This window comes from Ornithorhynchus anatinus, chromosome 20 (assembly GCF_004115215.2).
Source record: "Ornithorhynchus anatinus isolate Pmale09 chromosome 20, mOrnAna1.pri.v4, whole genome shotgun sequence".
In the NCBI taxonomy this organism is placed as follows: domain Eukaryota; kingdom Metazoa; phylum Chordata; class Mammalia; order Monotremata; family Ornithorhynchidae; genus Ornithorhynchus; species Ornithorhynchus anatinus.
Window position 1 is genome coordinate 3830484 of NC_041747.1, and position 18234 is coordinate 3848717.

The 18234-nt window shown below is 44.2% G+C and overlaps 1 protein-coding gene and 1 non-coding gene across 3 annotated transcripts in view; one reads left to right on the forward strand and one right to left on the reverse strand.

Moving 5' to 3' along the window:
- Positions 1-132: 132 nt before the first annotated feature.
- LOC103170481 lies at positions 133-4497 on the reverse strand. Of its 2 annotated transcripts, XR_003753944.2 has the most exons (5): positions 4396-4497; positions 2608-2682; positions 1941-2095; positions 953-1051; positions 133-469 (listed from the first exon to the last, which is right to left on the reverse strand). It is a non-coding gene; the product is annotated as a zygote arrest 1 like (transcript). The 2 variants fall into 2 exon arrangements; XR_003753943.2 differs by having other exon boundaries at positions 133-1051.
- Positions 4498-4789: 292 nt separating this feature from the next.
- The window catches only part of BRCA2 (BRCA2 DNA repair associated), a 38205-nt gene continuing 24760 nt past the window's right edge, over positions 4790-18234 (forward strand). Inside the window, exons 1-10 of the mRNA XM_007668699.3 lie at positions 4790-4876; positions 6008-6118; positions 9087-9338; positions 9705-9816; positions 11361-11410; positions 11506-11546; positions 12955-13066; positions 13519-13568; positions 14950-15052; positions 15460-16584. Coding sequence (XP_007666889.2) covers positions 6052-6118; positions 9087-9338; positions 9705-9816; positions 11361-11410; positions 11506-11546; positions 12955-13066; positions 13519-13568; positions 14950-15052; positions 15460-16584 — 1912 coding nt within the window. The 5' untranslated portion in view covers positions 4790-4876; positions 6008-6051. The remainder of the gene's footprint in view (positions 4877-6007; positions 6119-9086; positions 9339-9704; positions 9817-11360; positions 11411-11505; positions 11547-12954; positions 13067-13518; positions 13569-14949; positions 15053-15459; positions 16585-18234) is intronic.

The following is an 18234-nucleotide window of genomic DNA, read 5'->3' on the forward strand; positions in this document are numbered from 1 at the left end:
CCCACACTGAGTGCTCAATAAATACCATTGATAGATTAAATGGTACTTCTATACCACAGCCCAGCTGGGTCTGAATAGCAATTCCACCCCCCTCCCCCCGGCAATCCTCGATACCAAACTGAAGCCTGCCTCTGAAGTTTTAGATGAGCTGATTTTATTTTCCATTCTAGTCACACCGTACATTTCTGTTACACCACTTTTACCAAAAGGGGTACAAAAGTCTAATCCATTTTCCAGTGCCAGGTCAAAAACCTGAGGTCAAAGCCAAGTTACACAGAAGAGGTAGAGTGTTCTAGGGTTCTAAAGTGCTGTGTAGAAGTTGTTAGCCATCAGATATATACTTGAAACTGTAGGTATTGTCACAGGATAATGGTTTCCCTTTGCAGCGGCCACAGAGCTCCTGCCGGTGAAGTCGTTTCAGGTCAATGTGTCTTCTTCTGAGGGCAGGAGCAACGAGACTCTGACACATCTTTAGGAGACAAGACAAAGAAGTTCCATCTCTCTCACTGTTTTTTATGGCAGTGGCTTTGCATTTCAGTCAGAATATCGATATCCTAACGTCCGCTTTAGGGCAGGTCTCGTCTATCTGAAATATAAGTTCAATCGTGCCCCCTCATTTGGTATTTAACCTGTGATAGAGATCTTCACCTGAGGGACCCCGGAAACTTTGGATCCTCAAAGTAGTTTTACCGAAGATGGTCAATGTGAAGGAAAGGCATGTATCACATAGGGGTCAGAAGAAATACAATGACAAGCTTGATCCTGGAATCCCCAAACGAGTATATTTAGAAAAAAAAACCCCAAACAACAAAGGTCCTGGGAGGTCAGTCTCCCGGCCAGTTTCTGATCTGAATATTGCAGACAGTTCTGGTATTTGCTGTATTCACTGTGTGCTTACTATGTGTGAAGTACTGCCCTAAATTCTGGGATAAATACAGAATGGTTTACTTACTGTCTAGAATCCTTGAGAGATGAGGAGAATTTAGAAGGGTTTTGAGAAGGAATCAGGTTTCCATGCGAACTGCACGGGTTCAGTTGGTCTAACAAAAGGCTGGTAAAATCAAAGCATTATGGGATGATGGTGGTGGTGATGGGAGTAATCGAGGAATTGCTCAACATCTGACACACCAGGTGAAATTCAACAAGGTTTAGATAAGGAACCCCAAAATAAGGTAGGTCTACCATTTTTACATCCCCTATTGAATGGTCTTTAGGGTGATGGTTAGGGGTTGCCCAGGGTGAGGAAAAATCAGTTCCAGTGACTTTTAAATTCACTGTTTCTTGTACTCAGGTTGTTTTGTGCTGCCGCATTTCTGTATCTGTGATATTCCTATGCCACGCTAGCAGTTTAACCCATTAGAGCTAAGTTTCTGGGGCAAGGTGACATGGCTGACGGAACAATGAAGAAAGGCCAGGCTGTACTGGAGCGGATGGTGGTGAGGGAAGGAACTGAGGACTTGGGGTGGGGATGGCAGCCGCTCTCAGCCCTCGAGGACACCAGGCACCCTTCGGCTGACCCAGAAGCAACGGACCAAGGTTACCTAACGCAACGCCATCGTCAAGACCCACACCGTAAGGTTCTCTGTGGAAATCCACTGACCCGAAGCTTCTCGCCAGGGCGACTTCTCATCTCACCCCAACCCCGTCTGCGTTCCCCTCCCAGGCCCCCGGGAACACGGGCGCTGCTTCCAAGCTGTGGGAGTCAGCGACGGGAGCCACAGGGGAGGAAAGCTGGAAACGGAGACCTCGGACAGTAAGGAAATTGGGGCCCTAATCTGTACCAGGTGAGGGACAGACCAGCTGAAGACCCGATTGTCACCACAGTCTAAAACCCAATTAACGGCTGCCCTGACTTTGAGTCCCCATGGAAAAAAACTTTGGTTGTTTCATTTGCATATCGTGTAGCCAAAAATGGTGTACTGAAAATGGAATAAGCTTACCAGAAAGAGGTGGAAAAAACAGACTTGGTGAGGGAGGCCTTTACTTTTATCTAAGCAAAAGGCTTCCACACACCGAGCTTCATCGTTCCCCTCAGAATGGAGCAAAGGAAAATGGACTTGAAGCATCCCATTAGAGGCGAGGGAACTTTCTAGGGCTGGAATAGGTGAAAAAAGGAATTGAGATGACATCTCTGTAGGTTCTTAAATTAATTCATTCAGTCACTCGTATTTATTGAAGGGCTTACTGTGTGCAGAGCACTGTACTGAGCACTTGGGAAAGTACAGTACAATAATAAATTTCCTCCCCACAGGAGCTTACAGTCTAAATTCAGATAGCAGAAGGTTCATATCCAACCTAGGCAAAGTGGAAGATAGACCGACTTCCAAATACCTCTCCTGTAGCTTGAGGATAGGTAAATCAAGTCTCTACAGGCCAATCCTAAATTCATTCCTTAAAAGGGAAGCTTAGGCAGACACTCCAGTAAGTATCTGTTCCATGGTGAAGTGAGCAGGTTGGAGGCTTGAGCCAGACTTACGATAGAGGTGGCATAATAATAATAATGACAGCAGTCAAGTGCTTGCCCTCTGCCACACGCTCTACTAAACGCTGAGGTAAATACACAGGTCAGACACAATCCCTGTCACATACAGAGTGAAGTAGACTCACTTGGCACTGGATGGCTTCCACTCGATAGGGGTTAAAGCTCTTCTGACCCTTGCGACAGAGTTGTTTGAAATAAACCTAGAGAGAGTTGGGCAATTTGTTAATAGAGCATTTTATTTAGTTTGCTCCCAAATCCTCAGGCTGGATTCATTCTTTCCCCTGGGTGGGAGAGAGGGAAGGAGGGAAACCTTGATTCTATTGAAAGCCTCTCAACAGTAGTAACTACTGATTGAGCGCCTCCTAAGCGTGACGCTCTACTAAACGTTTGGTGTTGAGTGTCACTGGGCCGGTGTCAGAGTGGGCTTGTTCCACTTGGAAGTTTAGACTGATTAAACGATTATGCTGCTTGAAGGAGCCATCCCCTTTCCCCCACAGCCTTTGCCCAGCCCATCCCCTAAGTGGTTTTTAAATTTAGATGATGAATTAAAGTAATTAAAGTACTATGAAGTAGTATTCTCTATGCCAGGCTTTGTGCTTATTTGGTTGTTCTGGACTTCAACTATTTCGAGTTAGGCCATGCACGCAGGGGTCACTCAAATTCATTCAATAGTATTTATGGAGCGCTTACTATGTGCAGAGCACTGTACTAAGCACTTGGAGTGTACAAATCGGCAACAGGTAGAGACAGTCCCTGCCCACTGATGGGCCTACAGTCTAATCGGGGGAGACAGATAGACAAAAACAATAGCAATAAATAGAATCAATAAATACTATTGAGTGAATGAATGAAGGTTGTCCCACATGGGGCTCATAGTCTTCATCTATATCTCCATCTTCTTGTGAAGCAGCGTGGCTCAGTGGAAAGACCACGGGCTTGGTAGTCAGAGGTCTGGGTTCGAATCCTGACTTCGCCACTTAGCTGAGTGACTGTGGGCAAGTCACTTAAGTTCTCTGTGCCTCAGTTCCCTCATCTGGAAAATGGGGATTAAGACTGAGCTCCACGTGGGACAACCTGATGACCTTGTATCTACCCCAGTGCTTAGAACAGTGCTTGGCACATAGTAAGTGCATAGCAAATACCATCATTATTATCATTAACATAATAATAATAATAATAATAATAATAACATATCTGCGCCTCAGTTAATTTGTAAAATAGGGATTTGGACTGGGAGCCCCATGTGGGATATAATAATAATAATTAATTCAATAGTATTTATTGAACACTTACTATGTGCACAGCACTGTACTAAGCACTTGGAATGTACAAGTCGGCAACAGAATAATAATGTTGGTATTTGTTAAGTGCTTTGTTAAGGATATTTGAGCTGTGTCCAACCCGATTAGTTTATATAATAATTATAGTATTGGTTATGAATTAATTGAATGAATAACTGAGGCCCAGAGAAGTTGAATGACTTTCGCCATTATCCCATGCACTGTTCTAAGCGCTGGGGTAGATACAGGGTAACCAGGTTGTCCCACAGGGGCTCACACTTTTAATCCCCATTTTACAGCTAAGGGAACTGAGGCCCAGAGACGTTAAGTGACTTGTCAAGGTCACACAGCAGACAAGTGGCGGGGGCGGGATTAGAACCCACGACCTCTGCCTCCAAGCCTGGGATTTATGGCTATTGTTTTTGTCCGTCTCCCCCGATTAGACGGTAAGGCCGTCAGAGGGCAGGGACTGTCTCTATCTGTTGCCGATTTGTCCATTCCAAGCGCTTAGTACAGTGCTCTGCACAGAGTAAGCGCTCAATAAATACAATTGAATTGAATTCCCACTAAGCCAACCTGCTCTTTGAGGCAGCGCTTAGTCCAGCGCCTGATACCCCATAAAAGCTTAAACACCTTAAAGAAAGGAAAAGAAGCGCGGGCTGCCAGGGGGTCACCACGGAGTGCTGGGCACGTAGTAAGCGCCTAACAAGCACCATCACTGTCCGTCCTAGCACCGCCGGGCGAGAACGAGGCGGGGCGCCCTGGTCACGTGGTGGGGAGGGGGGGAAGGACGACCTGGTCACGTGGTGGGGGAAAGCGAGCCTCGTCACGTGGTGGGGGAAGGGGCGGGGGGAGAAGGGACGGCCTGGTCACGTGATGGGGGAGAGCCGGCCTGGTCACGTGGTGGGGGAGCGCGCGCGGAGACTTGAAAAGGGCCGGCGGGGGGGGGGGGCGGAAATGGGGTCGGGGCGCGTGAGGAGGGCGCTTCGGCTCCATCGGGACCCTCCCCTCAGGGGTCGCGCGCGCGCGCGCGTCTGCGCATGCGTCGTCGCCGCTCGTGCTTCTGAGGGAATCGGGGGGCCTGCGGACGGGCCGCCATGACACGCTGTCCCCGGTTAGTGAGGGCGACGGGGATGGAGCCTCCTCCTGCCCACCCACACCACACCACACCAGTCCAAACCAGACCAGATCAGGCCGGCCCGACCCCTCCTTGGGGCCCGGGGGCGGGGACGGGTGGGAAGAGGGGGGAAAGTCACTTCCCTGCGCCTCAGCCATTCATTCATCCATTCATTCATTCAGCCGCATTTCTTGAGCGCTTACGGGGGGGGGGGGCAGAGCACTGTAATAGTTACCATAGTATTTTGGGGGGTTCCTTAAGCGCTTAGTATGTGCCCAGCACTGTGCTAAGCGCTGGGGGAGAGACAGGGTCATCAGGTGGTCCCATGGGAGGCTCCCAGTTTTCATCCCCATTTTACAGATGGGGCCACTGAGGCCCAGTGAAGTGACTCGCCCACACAGCCGAGAAGCGGCTCTGCCATGACCTCGGACTCCCAAGCCCGGGCTCTTTCCACTGAGCCCCGCCGCTTCTCGTAGCACAGTGCTTTGCACACAGTAAATGCTCAAGAAATACGATCGACTGAATGAATGGGCTCCCCAGCACTGGGCTGGACCTGTTTTCTCCAAACGCACCAGACCCCCCAGAGTGAACACGAGATTCATTCATTCAGTTGGATTTATTGAGCGCTTACTAAGTGCAGAGCACTGTACTAAGCGTTCAGACTTCAGCAGTAAAGAGGGACAAGGCAATCTCTGCCCACACTGGATTTAGAGTTTGGAAGAGGCAAGACATCAAAACAAGTAAACAGGTGTCAATATAAATAGGATTATAGATATATACGCATCAGAACTAGTAAAAACGCATCAGTATCTTGGGGGTGTTGATATTCCTGCATCCCATCCCGCCCCTTCTCCACCCTTTTTTTTAATTCCCCAAACCCCCTCCCTTGGAGCCCCTTCCCTGACACAGCTGTAGCCTCCCCTCACCCAGTTGCTGCAGCACCAGAAGCCTTTCACAATCCATTACTTTGACAGCAACCTCACACAGTCTCCTTAGTTTTGCAATTTTGAGCTCAACACCTCACTCCGGCTTGGCTTGTTTTCAGCATAATGACAAGGGAAACACACACCAGTTCTGTTTCTAGGGTCGCTTTGCCCATTTACCGCAGATTGCTTTCTTACTTTGCAGATTTAATCGCCACCTCTACCAGTGTTACTTTTAGGAGGAAGAAAATGCCTGTCGAACCCAAGGAAAGGCCAACCTTCTTTGAAATTTTTAAGGCTCGATGCAGCAACTCAGGTAATAATAATGTTGGTATTTGTTAAGCGCTTACTATGTGCTGAACACTGCTCTAAGCGCTGGGGTAGATACAAGGCAATCAGGTTGTCCCACGTGAGGCTCACAGTTTATCCCCATTTTACAGATGAGGTAACTGAGGCACGGAGAAGTGAAGTGACTTGCCCACAGTCACAGAGCTGACAAGTGGCAGAGCTGGGATTCAAACTCATGACCTCTGACTCTCGAGCCTGTGCTCTTTCCACTGAGCCACGTTTTCCACTTAATTGGATAAAGTTTATATGACTGAAATGACTAGATTGGAAGCGTTTCTTCCTTTTGCCTTAGAAGGTCTTGCGAAAGGACTGGATCAGTATTTCGTGGGTCAGAAATCTGGTTCGTTCCAACCCTGTGGGTTTTAGTTCTAGTTTCTGTAGAGCGGTGACCTGGTCAAAACTGGAAGTGGGTCCAGGTTGACGTAATTGGACGTCCTTTATAAGATCGTAAGGTGCTTGAGGGCACGAACTTTATCATTTACCTTTATTGTGGGCTCCCAAGCTTTCTGAACACAGTAGGTGTTTCGGTGAATGCCACTGATTGGCCGAATCTGGAGATGCTCCAGAAAGTATTGGAGAAATAGGGTAGCCTAGCGGATTGGGTCCTGGGTTCTGATCATGGCACCACCACTTTAATTCAATAGTATTTACTGAGCGCTTACTATACGCAAAGCACTGTACTAAGCGCTTGGAATGTACAATTCGTCAACAGAGACAATCCCTGCCCTTTGACGGGTTTACAGTCTAATCGGGGGAGACAGACAAAAACAATAGCAATAAATAGAATCAAGGGGATGTACATCTCATTAACAATACAAATAGGGTTTTCTGCTGTGTGTCCTTGGGCAAGTCCCCTAACTTCTCTGTGCCTCCATTCACTCAACTGTATAATGGGGGTTGAGACTATGATCCCTAAGTGGGACAGGGACTGCGTTCATCCTGATTACCGTGGCTCTACCCTAGTGTTTGGTACAGGGCCTGGCACTGAATAAGCACTTCACAGATCATTTTTAAAAAGTGTGTGCCTGCTGGGTTGAAGTCCAGAGAGCAGCGTGTCTAGCAACACATTTGTGCATTGGCACCTCAGCTCCTACACTGCAGGTCCCTTCTGAAGTGAGGGGTGGAATTCAGAGGACCGGCGACTTTCCGAGACTGAGTCCAATTGGACTGGGCTCAGTGACAACTCAATCCAGCACAGGTTGAGGCCCCAAGAAACCTATGGGCCAGTCCAGTGCGGGACTCGCTACTCAATTAATTAATTGTGTTAATTGAGTGCTTACAGTACAGAGTCCTGTATTAAGGGTTTGAGATAGTACAGTAGAGTTGGTAGACACGGTCCTTGCCCACAAAGAATTTACAGTCTGGAAGGGGAGACAGATATTAAAATAAATTACAGATAGGGGAAATGACGTACTATAGGGATATATACGTAAGTGCCATGGGGTTATGGTATTTAAGCGGTAACTATGTGTCAAATACTGTTCTTGGTGTCAAGTGAGGTTGGGCACAGTCCCTGTCTCTCAAGGGCCTGACAGTCTAAGTGCTTAAGGGAAGTGCCTAGATGATCAATCTATCATATTTGAGTGCTTACCCTCAGCTGAGCACTGTTCTAAGTGCTTGGGAGAGTACAATCTAACAATATAACAGAGTTGGAAGACATATTCCCTGCCCACAAGGAATTTACAGTCTGGAGGGAACATAGGAAGGCAAGTATGGGAAATGAGGATTTAGCCTAGTCAGGGAAGGCCTCTTAGGGAGTTGGGACTTTAGGAGGGCTCTAAAGGTGGAGACGTGGGCAAGGAATCTGCAGCGAAATAGGGGAGATTGCAGTACCGTGAATAGATTGTTGTTAGAGGAGCAAAGTGTGCTGGCTGGGTTGTGACTAGTCCAAGACCCACAGAAGGCACTGGTAGAGTCAGGATTAGAACCCGGGTCCTCCGACTCCCAGGCCTGAGCTCTTTCCATCAGGCCACACTGCTTCTTAACTGTCCCATATTAGTTGAATCCAGGGAATCCATTCTCATTAGCAGCATGGTACAGTGGAAAGAGCCCGGGCTTGGGAGTCCGAGGTCATGGGTTCGAATACTGGTTCCGCCACTTGCCAACTGTGTGACTTTGGGCAAGTCACTTCACTTCTCTGGGCCTCAGTAACCTCATCTGTAAAAGGGGATTAAAACTGTGAGCCCCATGTGGGACAACCTGATCACCTTGTATCCCCCAGCGCTTAGAACAGTGCTTTGCACATAGTAAGCGCTTACCAAATGCCACCATTTATTTATTAGCAATGTCCAAGCTGCCCCATTTCACTCCCTGTCCCAAGGCTTGGGAATATGAGTGAATTCAGAGTGGCTTCAGGAATTCTGAACCTTGTTAGAGACAGCTCAAGTGTTTAAACTTGGTATTCTCAAAAACAGAGGGTTGGTGGCTAGTTTTCCATGGTGTTTTCTGAAGTAGCGTAACAAATGAAATCATACCGCACTCCAGTTTAATATGTGTATATTATAATCTTTTAATAAATTTTAGGTGGTGGTGTCCTAGAGATGACACATTTTTCAGACAAATTCTAAAAGTTAGCCAACCTGGCTGCATGGTGAGATAGGAGTGGTGGGAAGGGAGAAGTCATATACAGGAGGAGAACTAATTCCTGTTTCTGGTTTCTCATTTGAACCTTGAAACAGCTGTTTTGGTGCCCTCTTGAACCCATCCTTGATGCAATCCCTGGAGCTCATTTTTGTCCCGGGTCAACAGCAATCCATGAGACTGCTTTAAAAAAGCGGGAACTTCTGTAGCATTTACTAGCCAACAGTCTAATGCCTTGTCCTTTTTTTTCCAAGTCTTTTTCACTCCAGTTGAGTAATAACAATTGAAGTTGGGCACTACCATTTAAAGCCTAGTTCGAGTGAGGTGTGATTTGTTCCTTGATTTTTTTTTTATAGACCTAGGGCCAATAAGCCTCAACTGGTTTGAAGAACTTAGTTTAGAAGCTCCACCTTATAATTCCACAACTTCAGAAGATCCAGAATGTAAAACTAGGTCCTGTGAACCAAATGTTTTCAAAACACCCCAGCGGAAGCCCTCTACTTATAGTCAACTGGCTTCAACTCCGGTCATCTTCAAGAACCAAAATGTGACTCTACCAGCCGACCCTTCCCCCATGAAGGGTTTAGATCAGTGCAGCATAGATCCACGTGAGTATCTGCTCTCTGATGAGCCGGATGTTTCTAATTGGGCTATATATATGTCTAAGATGAGCCAGAATCACCCTACCCATCAACTGTAATTTTTTACTTCTCTGATACACAGGTGAGTATATTTGTTAACTCCTGTTTATATTTTTCTCATAAAAAGAATATGAAACTGCTTTGTTGATTAAAAAAAAAAATTTGACCAGAGGTTAATTTGATTATATCCCCATTTTCAAAGTCTGCAGCCAAAACAATCCCAACATATATCCGATGTATAAATACCTTGAGAGAGAGAGAGATGCCACAGAATTTCTCCATAACCCAACAAGGCAACTAACCATACACTTTCATTGTTTTGCCCTGTTGCAGGCAAGGATGACGCAGATAACAAAGATTCCCAAAGAAGTCATTGCATGACAGGGACTAAATTGCAGCAAGTAAATGATGTTCCCAGCCCTTTCAGTTCTTTTCTGAGTGAAAGGTATGATGAAGCTCGGAATATCTTCAACATTAAATATTCTGCGATTGTTTTGTGTGTTTCGTAGAAGTTATAACTTGCATTTGTACAAGATTACCCTTCGTTGAACGTAATTTTAGTTTGCATTTTGTTATTAAGTTGCTCATCTCTTGGAGAGCGTACAAGTTTTAAAGTACACAGTTCAGTTTGAGAACGATCTTTTGGTATAGCACCAAATCAGAGGAGCAGCGTGGATGAGTGGAAAGAGCCCGGGTTTGGGAGTCAGAGGTTATGGGTTCGAATGCCAGCTCTGCCACTTGTCAGCTATCTGACTTTGGGCAAGTCACTTAACTTCTCTGTGCCGCAGTTACCTCATTTTTAAAATAGGGATTAAGGCTGTGATCCCCATGTTGGACAACCTGATTACCCTGTATCTACCCCAGCACTTAGAACAGTGCTCCGCACATAGTAAGCGCTTAACAAATACCAACATCATCATTATTATTATTATTATCTACCTACTCTATTGTACTCCTCCAGGTGCTCAGTGTAAGGCTCTGCACATAGTAAGTGCTCAAAAAATACCACTGATTGGTAGGTATTGGAATTACTCTGTGGCATAAACCAAACAAAAATCCTATTTCAATGTGACAGCTATAGACATGTTATAGATTATATATTTAAAATGTTATAAACATTTGTGATTCAAATAAATAGTAAAGTCAAAAACTGAATTTTTTAAGTAGTTGAAATAAATGATGCATAAGCATTTCATCTTGCAGAGAAAAAACGAAGACAGAACTTAACCTTCCCTCTCTTTATTTTCACAGTGGAGAAAATGATATTGCTTAAGACTATTTCATTTAGTTCTGTGTATCAAGAACATTGCTGTGACATTCTCAGGCCACCCTTTAAAGTTTGGCTAAAGTGGAATTTGATTAAAACACTACACCCTCATAAAGAACGCTTCAGTCCTATGAATAGAGAAGTCGGGTAGCATTGAGATGACCACCCCTGTCCCCACTTCCTACCCTTTGCTTGCTCGGTGAAAGGTTGCTGTTGCTTCTCAAGGAGTCAGTGAAAGGAAGTAGCGAGGAGAGCATAAGGTGATCAGGGTCTGAGACGATAACAAGGTGAGAGCAGTGAGACCTAGACCAGAAGGAGATAGGCCAAAGCCCTGCTCCTAAGTTTTTTCAGAGACTCAGTTGCAGATGATAAACTGAGGCATAATACACAGTCTGTCTTTATTGTGAATCTAGTCACAGCTTTAACATGTAAAATGAGGGCATCTGAAATATAGTGCGATTATAAAATCCCATTTTTCCCAGTTAAATCATCAATCATTTAAAGATTTGAATATGAAGACACTACATATAGAGAGCGTGTGAATTCTACCACCACATAAAAGTTGATAAAGGATATATTTTTGTCAGCAATGGTCTACTAGGTTGTTTAGCTGGAAGGATAATTTTATTTCAAATGGGGTTATTTGAACATAAGTATAAACTATTATACTTTAAGCTGTTGAATAATGCTAAAGACTTCATTTTCATTATTTTTGGTTTTAGTCCAACTGTTTTGCAGCGGTTGTTCACAACTCCACAGAAAAATAAACCTGGTATGAAAAAGTAATGTGTTCTATTTGATCATATTTCAGTATTTGCTAACTTTTATATCTTGATATAGTGCCTGATTGTTCTCATTATTTTTCAGTAATATGTGGAAGTTTATTTTGCACTCCAAAGCTAACTGGGGTAAGTATTGCTTTTTGGCTTATTTCAATTGTAAAGTAATTAGGTGTTTTGGAAAAAAAAAAAAAGAAATGCATGTTATATCAAGTGAGAAGTGTTGCCTAGTGAATAAAGCTTAGGCCTGGGAGTCAGAAGGACCTGGGTTCTAATCCCAGAGCCACCACTTGTCTGCTGTGTGACCTTGGGCAAGTCACTTAACTTCTCTGTGCCTCAGTTACCTCATCTGTAAAATGGGGATTAAGGCTGTGGGTCCCATGTGGGACATGGACTATGTCCAACCAAATTAACTTGTATCTACCCCAGAGTTTAGAACAGTGCCTGGCACATAGTAAGTGCTTAACAAATATCATTAAAAAATTGTGCCTTTCTTCTGAAGAGCTGAAGCCACTGTAATAATATCTAGGGGACTCGTGTTATCCTCATTTTGAATTCTAAATGAAAATAAAGGAAATGTAAGTGACTTGGCTAGCGAGAGCTAAGACTAGAATCCAGGAGTAAGTGGACTGATTTCAGTCAATCAGTAGTATTTATTGAGTGGCAAGTGTACAATAGAGTTAGAAGAAATGACCCCTTGCCTCAAAGAGCTTACACTGCGGTAGGCCTGGGGTTGTGAAGACTTCTGTGCCTATCTGGCCCAAAAGCGATTATGTGGTAGTTGGGAGATTTAAAGTAAGGAGGTGAGAAATTAATTGAGGATGACTTCCCATAAGCAATGTGATTTCAAAAGGGCTTTGAAGATGGGGAGAGGTGTGGGCTGTGAATATCAAGGTGGAGGGAGGATAAGTAATGGGAAAGTGGGAACGAGGAGAAGGTTAGCATGAGAGGAAAGATGAGAGCCAGCCGAGGTGTCATTGTGAGAAGAGAGTGTTTAAACTGGAAGGAGATTGCTGATTGAGTGATTTAAAGCCAAGCGTCTGAAGTTTCAGCTTAGTGCGGAAAAGAATGGGTAACTATTGGATCTTATTAAGGAGTGGGGTGATGTGTGCAGAACGCTGTTTTAGAAGAATGATCCAGGCAGCAGATGGATAACATGGCCCGGAGAAGAGAGAGACTAGTGGCAGGGTGATAAATGAAGAGACTGATGTAGGAGTCAAGCCGGGATATAAGTGCCTGGGCTGGTGCGGTGGCCTTTGGTTGAAGATATGTCTATTTATGGGAGGGTTGGCAAAAGTGAAAACCACTCTTGGGTGTGTAAACAACGAACGTGACAGCATAACAAAGGACAGTCTTCTGTAGGTGCACATGGTGTGGTGGTGGTGATATTTGACCCTTATGTTAATTTCACTTACAGTGATGACTAATTTGAACTTGAAAACTCTGTGTGTGTGTGTGTTTGTAAGCGGGTAACTAAAACTTAGAATTCATGGAACAGGTGGAAATTAAGTAATATGTTGATTTGCTGTCTTTCCAGTTCCAGACCCCAAGACCTATTTCCGAAAGCTTGGGAGTGGAGGTGGACCCAGATATGTCATGGTCAAGCTCTTTAGCCACCCCCCCGACACTTAGTTCAACTGTGCTACTAGGTAATACGGATGAGGTCTCTATTGTTTCAAAAATGTAGGGATGAGTGGTCATTCCCATTGACTTTGGGGATTATGGTCTAATAGGGAAATGATAATATTTTGGTGTAGATTCTACTGCTAGTTAAATGTCACATTTTTAAAAATTGGCTTCAGCTTTGTTCTCTGTGTTTTAACATTGATCTGGCTGGTTTCGCTCAGCTCTGCAGAGAGATAGCTGTGTGAAAGTTAACTGAAAGTGAGCTAATAGTTTCGAAGAAATTCTGAACTTGTACCGAAACCCTAGAATTTGGGGAGTTTTCCAGCAGCATGGAACTTAGTGATCTCTAGCTCTGCCCAAATCTGCTGCAAGACCATAACTACTTTAAATGATTTAGATGTTGAACTAGACTGCATCCAGCTTTATGAGTCTGTGACCCCAAGTGTAAGTGGTTTTATTTCCTTCTGCTTTACAGCCAAAGATGATCAAGTTTCTGAAGCTAAATTTGCTGATGGCAATACCATTGTAAGTAAGCATAAGGAATGAGATTTACCCTGAAGCTAGTTGATATTCATTTTGCAGTTGATTTTTGAAAAATGTGATCTGCCCAGATATGTGATGAAGCTTCTAGAAAAGCCTGGTGAGTTTATATGATTTGGAGTTAGGGAAGACTCTGTGGCACAGGTAGGATTTTAGGAGGGCTTTGAATGTGGGGAGAGCTGTGGTTTGTCAGATTTGGGAAGGGAGAGAGTTCTAAGCCAGAGAATAGCGTGAGCAAAGGGAACAGAGGCGGGAGAATCAAGAGCAAGGTATAACTAGATGGTTAGGGTGAGAGAAACAAAGAGAGCAAGTTGTTGAATAGTGGGTGAAGACTGCAGATAGGTTGGATGGGGCGAGTTGCTCAGGACATCCTTGAAGCAGATGGTGAGGAGGGGGACACGGAAAACCGTTGGGGGGTTTGGAAGAGAGATGTGTGCTGACCATGCCTCAAGCAGATGATCTGTGCAGCTGCTCATTGTATAGATCGGAGTGGGGAGAGGCTGGAGGTAGGGAGATATCAAAGAGGCTACAGAGCAAAAATGGGGGGAGGGAATCGGAAGCAGGGTGGTAAGTGGAAACATTTTAAGGATCCGGAGACACTGCCCTGGATAGTGCACAGGATTGCTGAAGGTAGGATGAAAACGGCAGTAACTAAAAGAAGCACCATGAGCTCCCGAAAGGATATCTTTGTGTGGTAGGGACTGGCCATGTGTAAACTTTTTCAGGCACCCATGTCAGGAGTATCATTTTAAAATTCAAGAGTTTAACTATAAATTCAGTTGTATTTATTGAGCGCTTAGCGGCTTGCAGAGCCCTGTACTAAGTGCATGGGAGAGTCGTTAACAAAGTCAATAAACACGTTCCCTGCCGACAGTGAGCTTGCAGTCTAGAATCCAACAGTTTTTTTTGTTCAGAAAATATTAGTTATGTTCAAACTTAATCTCTTAATTGACCCTTGGTAGCCACTGAAATAAAATACCAGTCGTGAAGTATAGGGTTTTGCCGTATGAGAAATGTAGCAAATTTGATTTTTAGAGTTGTTGAAGTTAGCAGGTCAGTTCTCAGAAAAACCTTCATTGTCTGGGTTTCAAACGTGATGCCTTCTACATTGAACTTCACTCAAGTCCAGTTAAGCAATACTTTATGCTCTTGAGAGTCTCCCCACACTTCCATGCTAGTCTTGTTCCATTTTTCACTCTTTCTCCTCTTTCCTTTGATTTTTCAATTAACTAGAATGCCAGGTTTCCTGTGCCCTATAGGTGAAATGTTTTTTATGAATAAGGCACAGCTCTATCAACTGAGTCCCGTGTGTGGAAAAATATGGTACTTGGAATCTGTTCATTGATTTAGTTTTTCTTCTTTGCAGATGTTACAAAAATTCTTAGGCCACGGAGAAAGTCTAAGAAGAAATGGAATGAACACCTCTTCCGGAACAAACGTGAATTCAGAAACTGGCATCATGGATCACGGTAAGTAACTCTGTTCGGCTGGCTACTTCTTCACAGAAATAACTGCTTTTCTCCCATTTAGTTAGTTGGATCTTTCTGCTATCATTAGCAACCACTAGTAAAAACAGGTTCTTTCCATTCTCACTGAACTATAATATAATTATAGTTTAAAGCCCTTATCAAGACCGATGAGGTTTCGGTTATTTATGGGAGAGGAGTTACTGAATTTTTCGAAATGTTTTCTCCTTTTAGATTTCATATGCTAAAGAATGAATCTATCCATCCAGTTAGTTATTAGAATGACAGAATTGCTTATGAGACGAAACACTTCCGTGTGGTTTATGTGTGAGTTGGTCAAAATTAAATGATACACATTGGCTTTTATAAATACCTGATGCTATTTTCTATATTTGTGTTTTTAATTTCAGAGTTGGAAAAAATATTAGATGGTTCATTTGATGACGTGAACAGTTGTGAGGACAGAATTGAACATGACAGTGAATCAGCTTGGAATCGGAGTGAACCCCAAAACCTGGAAGATGAAGTATATGAAGCAGCTAAAGATGTACTTCCTGGAGAAGGGGACGCTCATTCAATAAATTATGCCAGTTGTAAAACTAAAGAGGATGAGGGCAAACATTTTAACCAGATAAGAGCAGCTGAATGTAAAGACACTGAACACCTAGTTGAGAATGCTGAGTGTGCAGTTGCGCATGACACTGAATTCACTTCCAGTGTGGCAAAAAATAAAGTTCAGCAGCCTCTTGAAAGCGTAAATGACCGGTCCTCCAAGGAGGAAGTGACATCTCAAGCCTCTGAGTGGTCTCAGTTGAACCTTTCAGGTTTCGATGGCACTTGGATGGAAAAAACCCCACCAGCTCACATTTCCTCTTTGGCAGAAAGACTAGCAGCTAAAGCTGGAGGACATGCTGCTTCAGACATTTCTTTGCCAAGCACTCTGAGTCCAGACCGAGCCCAGAAGGTACTGAACATTGACCCATTAGTAAATACGAGGGATGACAAACAGTGTTCTCAACCTCATCAAGACTGTGTGCTAATGTTAAAAGACACCACCCCTGAAACTTTTCCTGTAGCTTCCCCTTTCCAAAGTAACAGAAATTTAATGCTCCAAAAGAAGCAAGACTCTGAGAAGACATCCGAGGAGGATTTCTTAAAAAGTAATTTTCTAGGCACGAATCCCACAGATTTTAAAGACCCTGAAACCCCGGACACTAGATTGGAAAGCCACTCATCTTTGAGAAAAGATGGTTCTCGTTGCCCTCCAAGACCTGATCCTTTGGCTGTAGATTCAGATGGGAATGAAAGTTGGCCAACTTCTGACTATAACCCTGTGATTTGGAAAAGCACTGGTATTATATCCAACTTGAAAAAGAAAACGAGACGATTTATTTATGCCGTAAATAGTGATTCATCTTTTCAAGAAGGAAAAACCCCGGAACATCAAGGTTCAGGGTCACCTCACTCGTCTACATCATCCTGTTTAGAGTGGAAGTCTTCTGTGGACCCTCAGACATATTCCAGGATTGATCCAGGTATTGTTTGTATTTGCTCTAAGTGGGTGTGAGTTGTAATTTCTGCTAAATAATCCTTTTTTTAAAGATATGTGGCTGGGTTCAGTGTGTCTTTTGAAAATTCAGAAATGAAGAAAGAACTTATTTGTGTAACTGTGACCTTGTAGCATCTTGCCACAAAGTAAAAACTATTCACAGTTTTACATTATTACCATAATAGGTGCTAAAGTCCAATTTTAAATAAAGACGAAGCAGCGTGGCCCAAAGCATGAATCTGAGTTTTAATCCCAGCTTTGCCACTTACCTGCTGTGTGACCTTGGGCCAGTCACTTAAGTTCTCTGTGCCTCAATTTCCTCAACTGTAAAATGGAAATTCAATAACTGTTGTGTTTTTTAATGATATTTGTTAAGTGTCGAGCACCGTTCTAAGCACTGGGGTAAATACAGGTTATTTGGGCCAAATGCAACCCCTATCCCAAATGGAGCTCACAGTCTGAGGAGGAACAAGTCTTGAATCTCCATTTTGTAGTTGAGGAAGTTGAGGCACAGAGAAGTTAAGTGACTTGCTTAAGGTCACACAGGCAAGTGGCAGAGCTGGGATAATAATAATCATCTTGGTATTTAAGTGCTTACTATGTGTCAGGCACTGTACTAAGCTTTGGGGTAGTTACAAGCTAATCATGTTGGACAAAATCACTGTCCCACATAGGGCTCACAGTCTTAATCCCCATTTTACAGATGAGGTAACTGAGGCCCAAAGAAGTAAAGTGACTTGCCAAAGATGACACAGCAGAGAAGTGGCAGGGGTAGGGTTAGAACCCAGATCCTTTTGACTCCCAGGCTCATACTCTATCCTTTAGACCATGCAGATTAGAACCCAGATCCTCTGGCTCCCAGTCCCATGCTTTACCACTAGGCCATACTGCTTCCCATTCTCCCTCCTCTTTGACCGTTAGGCCCGTGTGAGACCAGATGGAATCGGGACTCTATCCAGCTTGCTTAGCTGTTATCCACCTCAGTGCTTAGAACGGTACTTGACACATACCATAAAAAAGATAGTTTTCATTTTTAAATGAAATATTATGAGACTGTTCACATTTAACTGGGTGAAAGATGCTGCTTATCTGAAGTTGTGGCATCAAAAAGCTGGAATGGAAAGCTAGTTGCTGCCCCTCCCAGCACCCTCCCCTCCCCGATGTCATACCACCTGGGCCTGTGAGGAGGTGGTGCTCATCTTTTGGCACCTGTTGAGTTCCAGGTGCTCTTTCAATTAAGTTGAGGCCAGTTCCCCTTATGTAGAGATTCAGCTGGACCTCTCCCGGCAAGACCAGAAGTTCAAACGTGCCCGTTCAGCCTCGACTTCTAATAGGCTGCTACAGAGATTAGATCTGAGGCCCCTTAACCTTCCAGAATAGGACTATAAAATCCATAGGAGTCAAGAAGAAAGGTGAGGTAGGATTTTAGGTACTTATCTGAACAGCCACGTACTCTTGCAGAAATGAAAACAACTAGAAGCGGTAAGCGGAGTCTAGGTGAGCAGTTGGTTCGTTTAATTAAAGCTGTCCGTGAGATCAGCGTGGGTGGGATCAGTGGATTAAGGGAAGCCGCATGGCCTGGTGAATAGAGCATGGGCCTGGGAGTCAGAAGAACCTGCGCACTAATCCCAGCTCT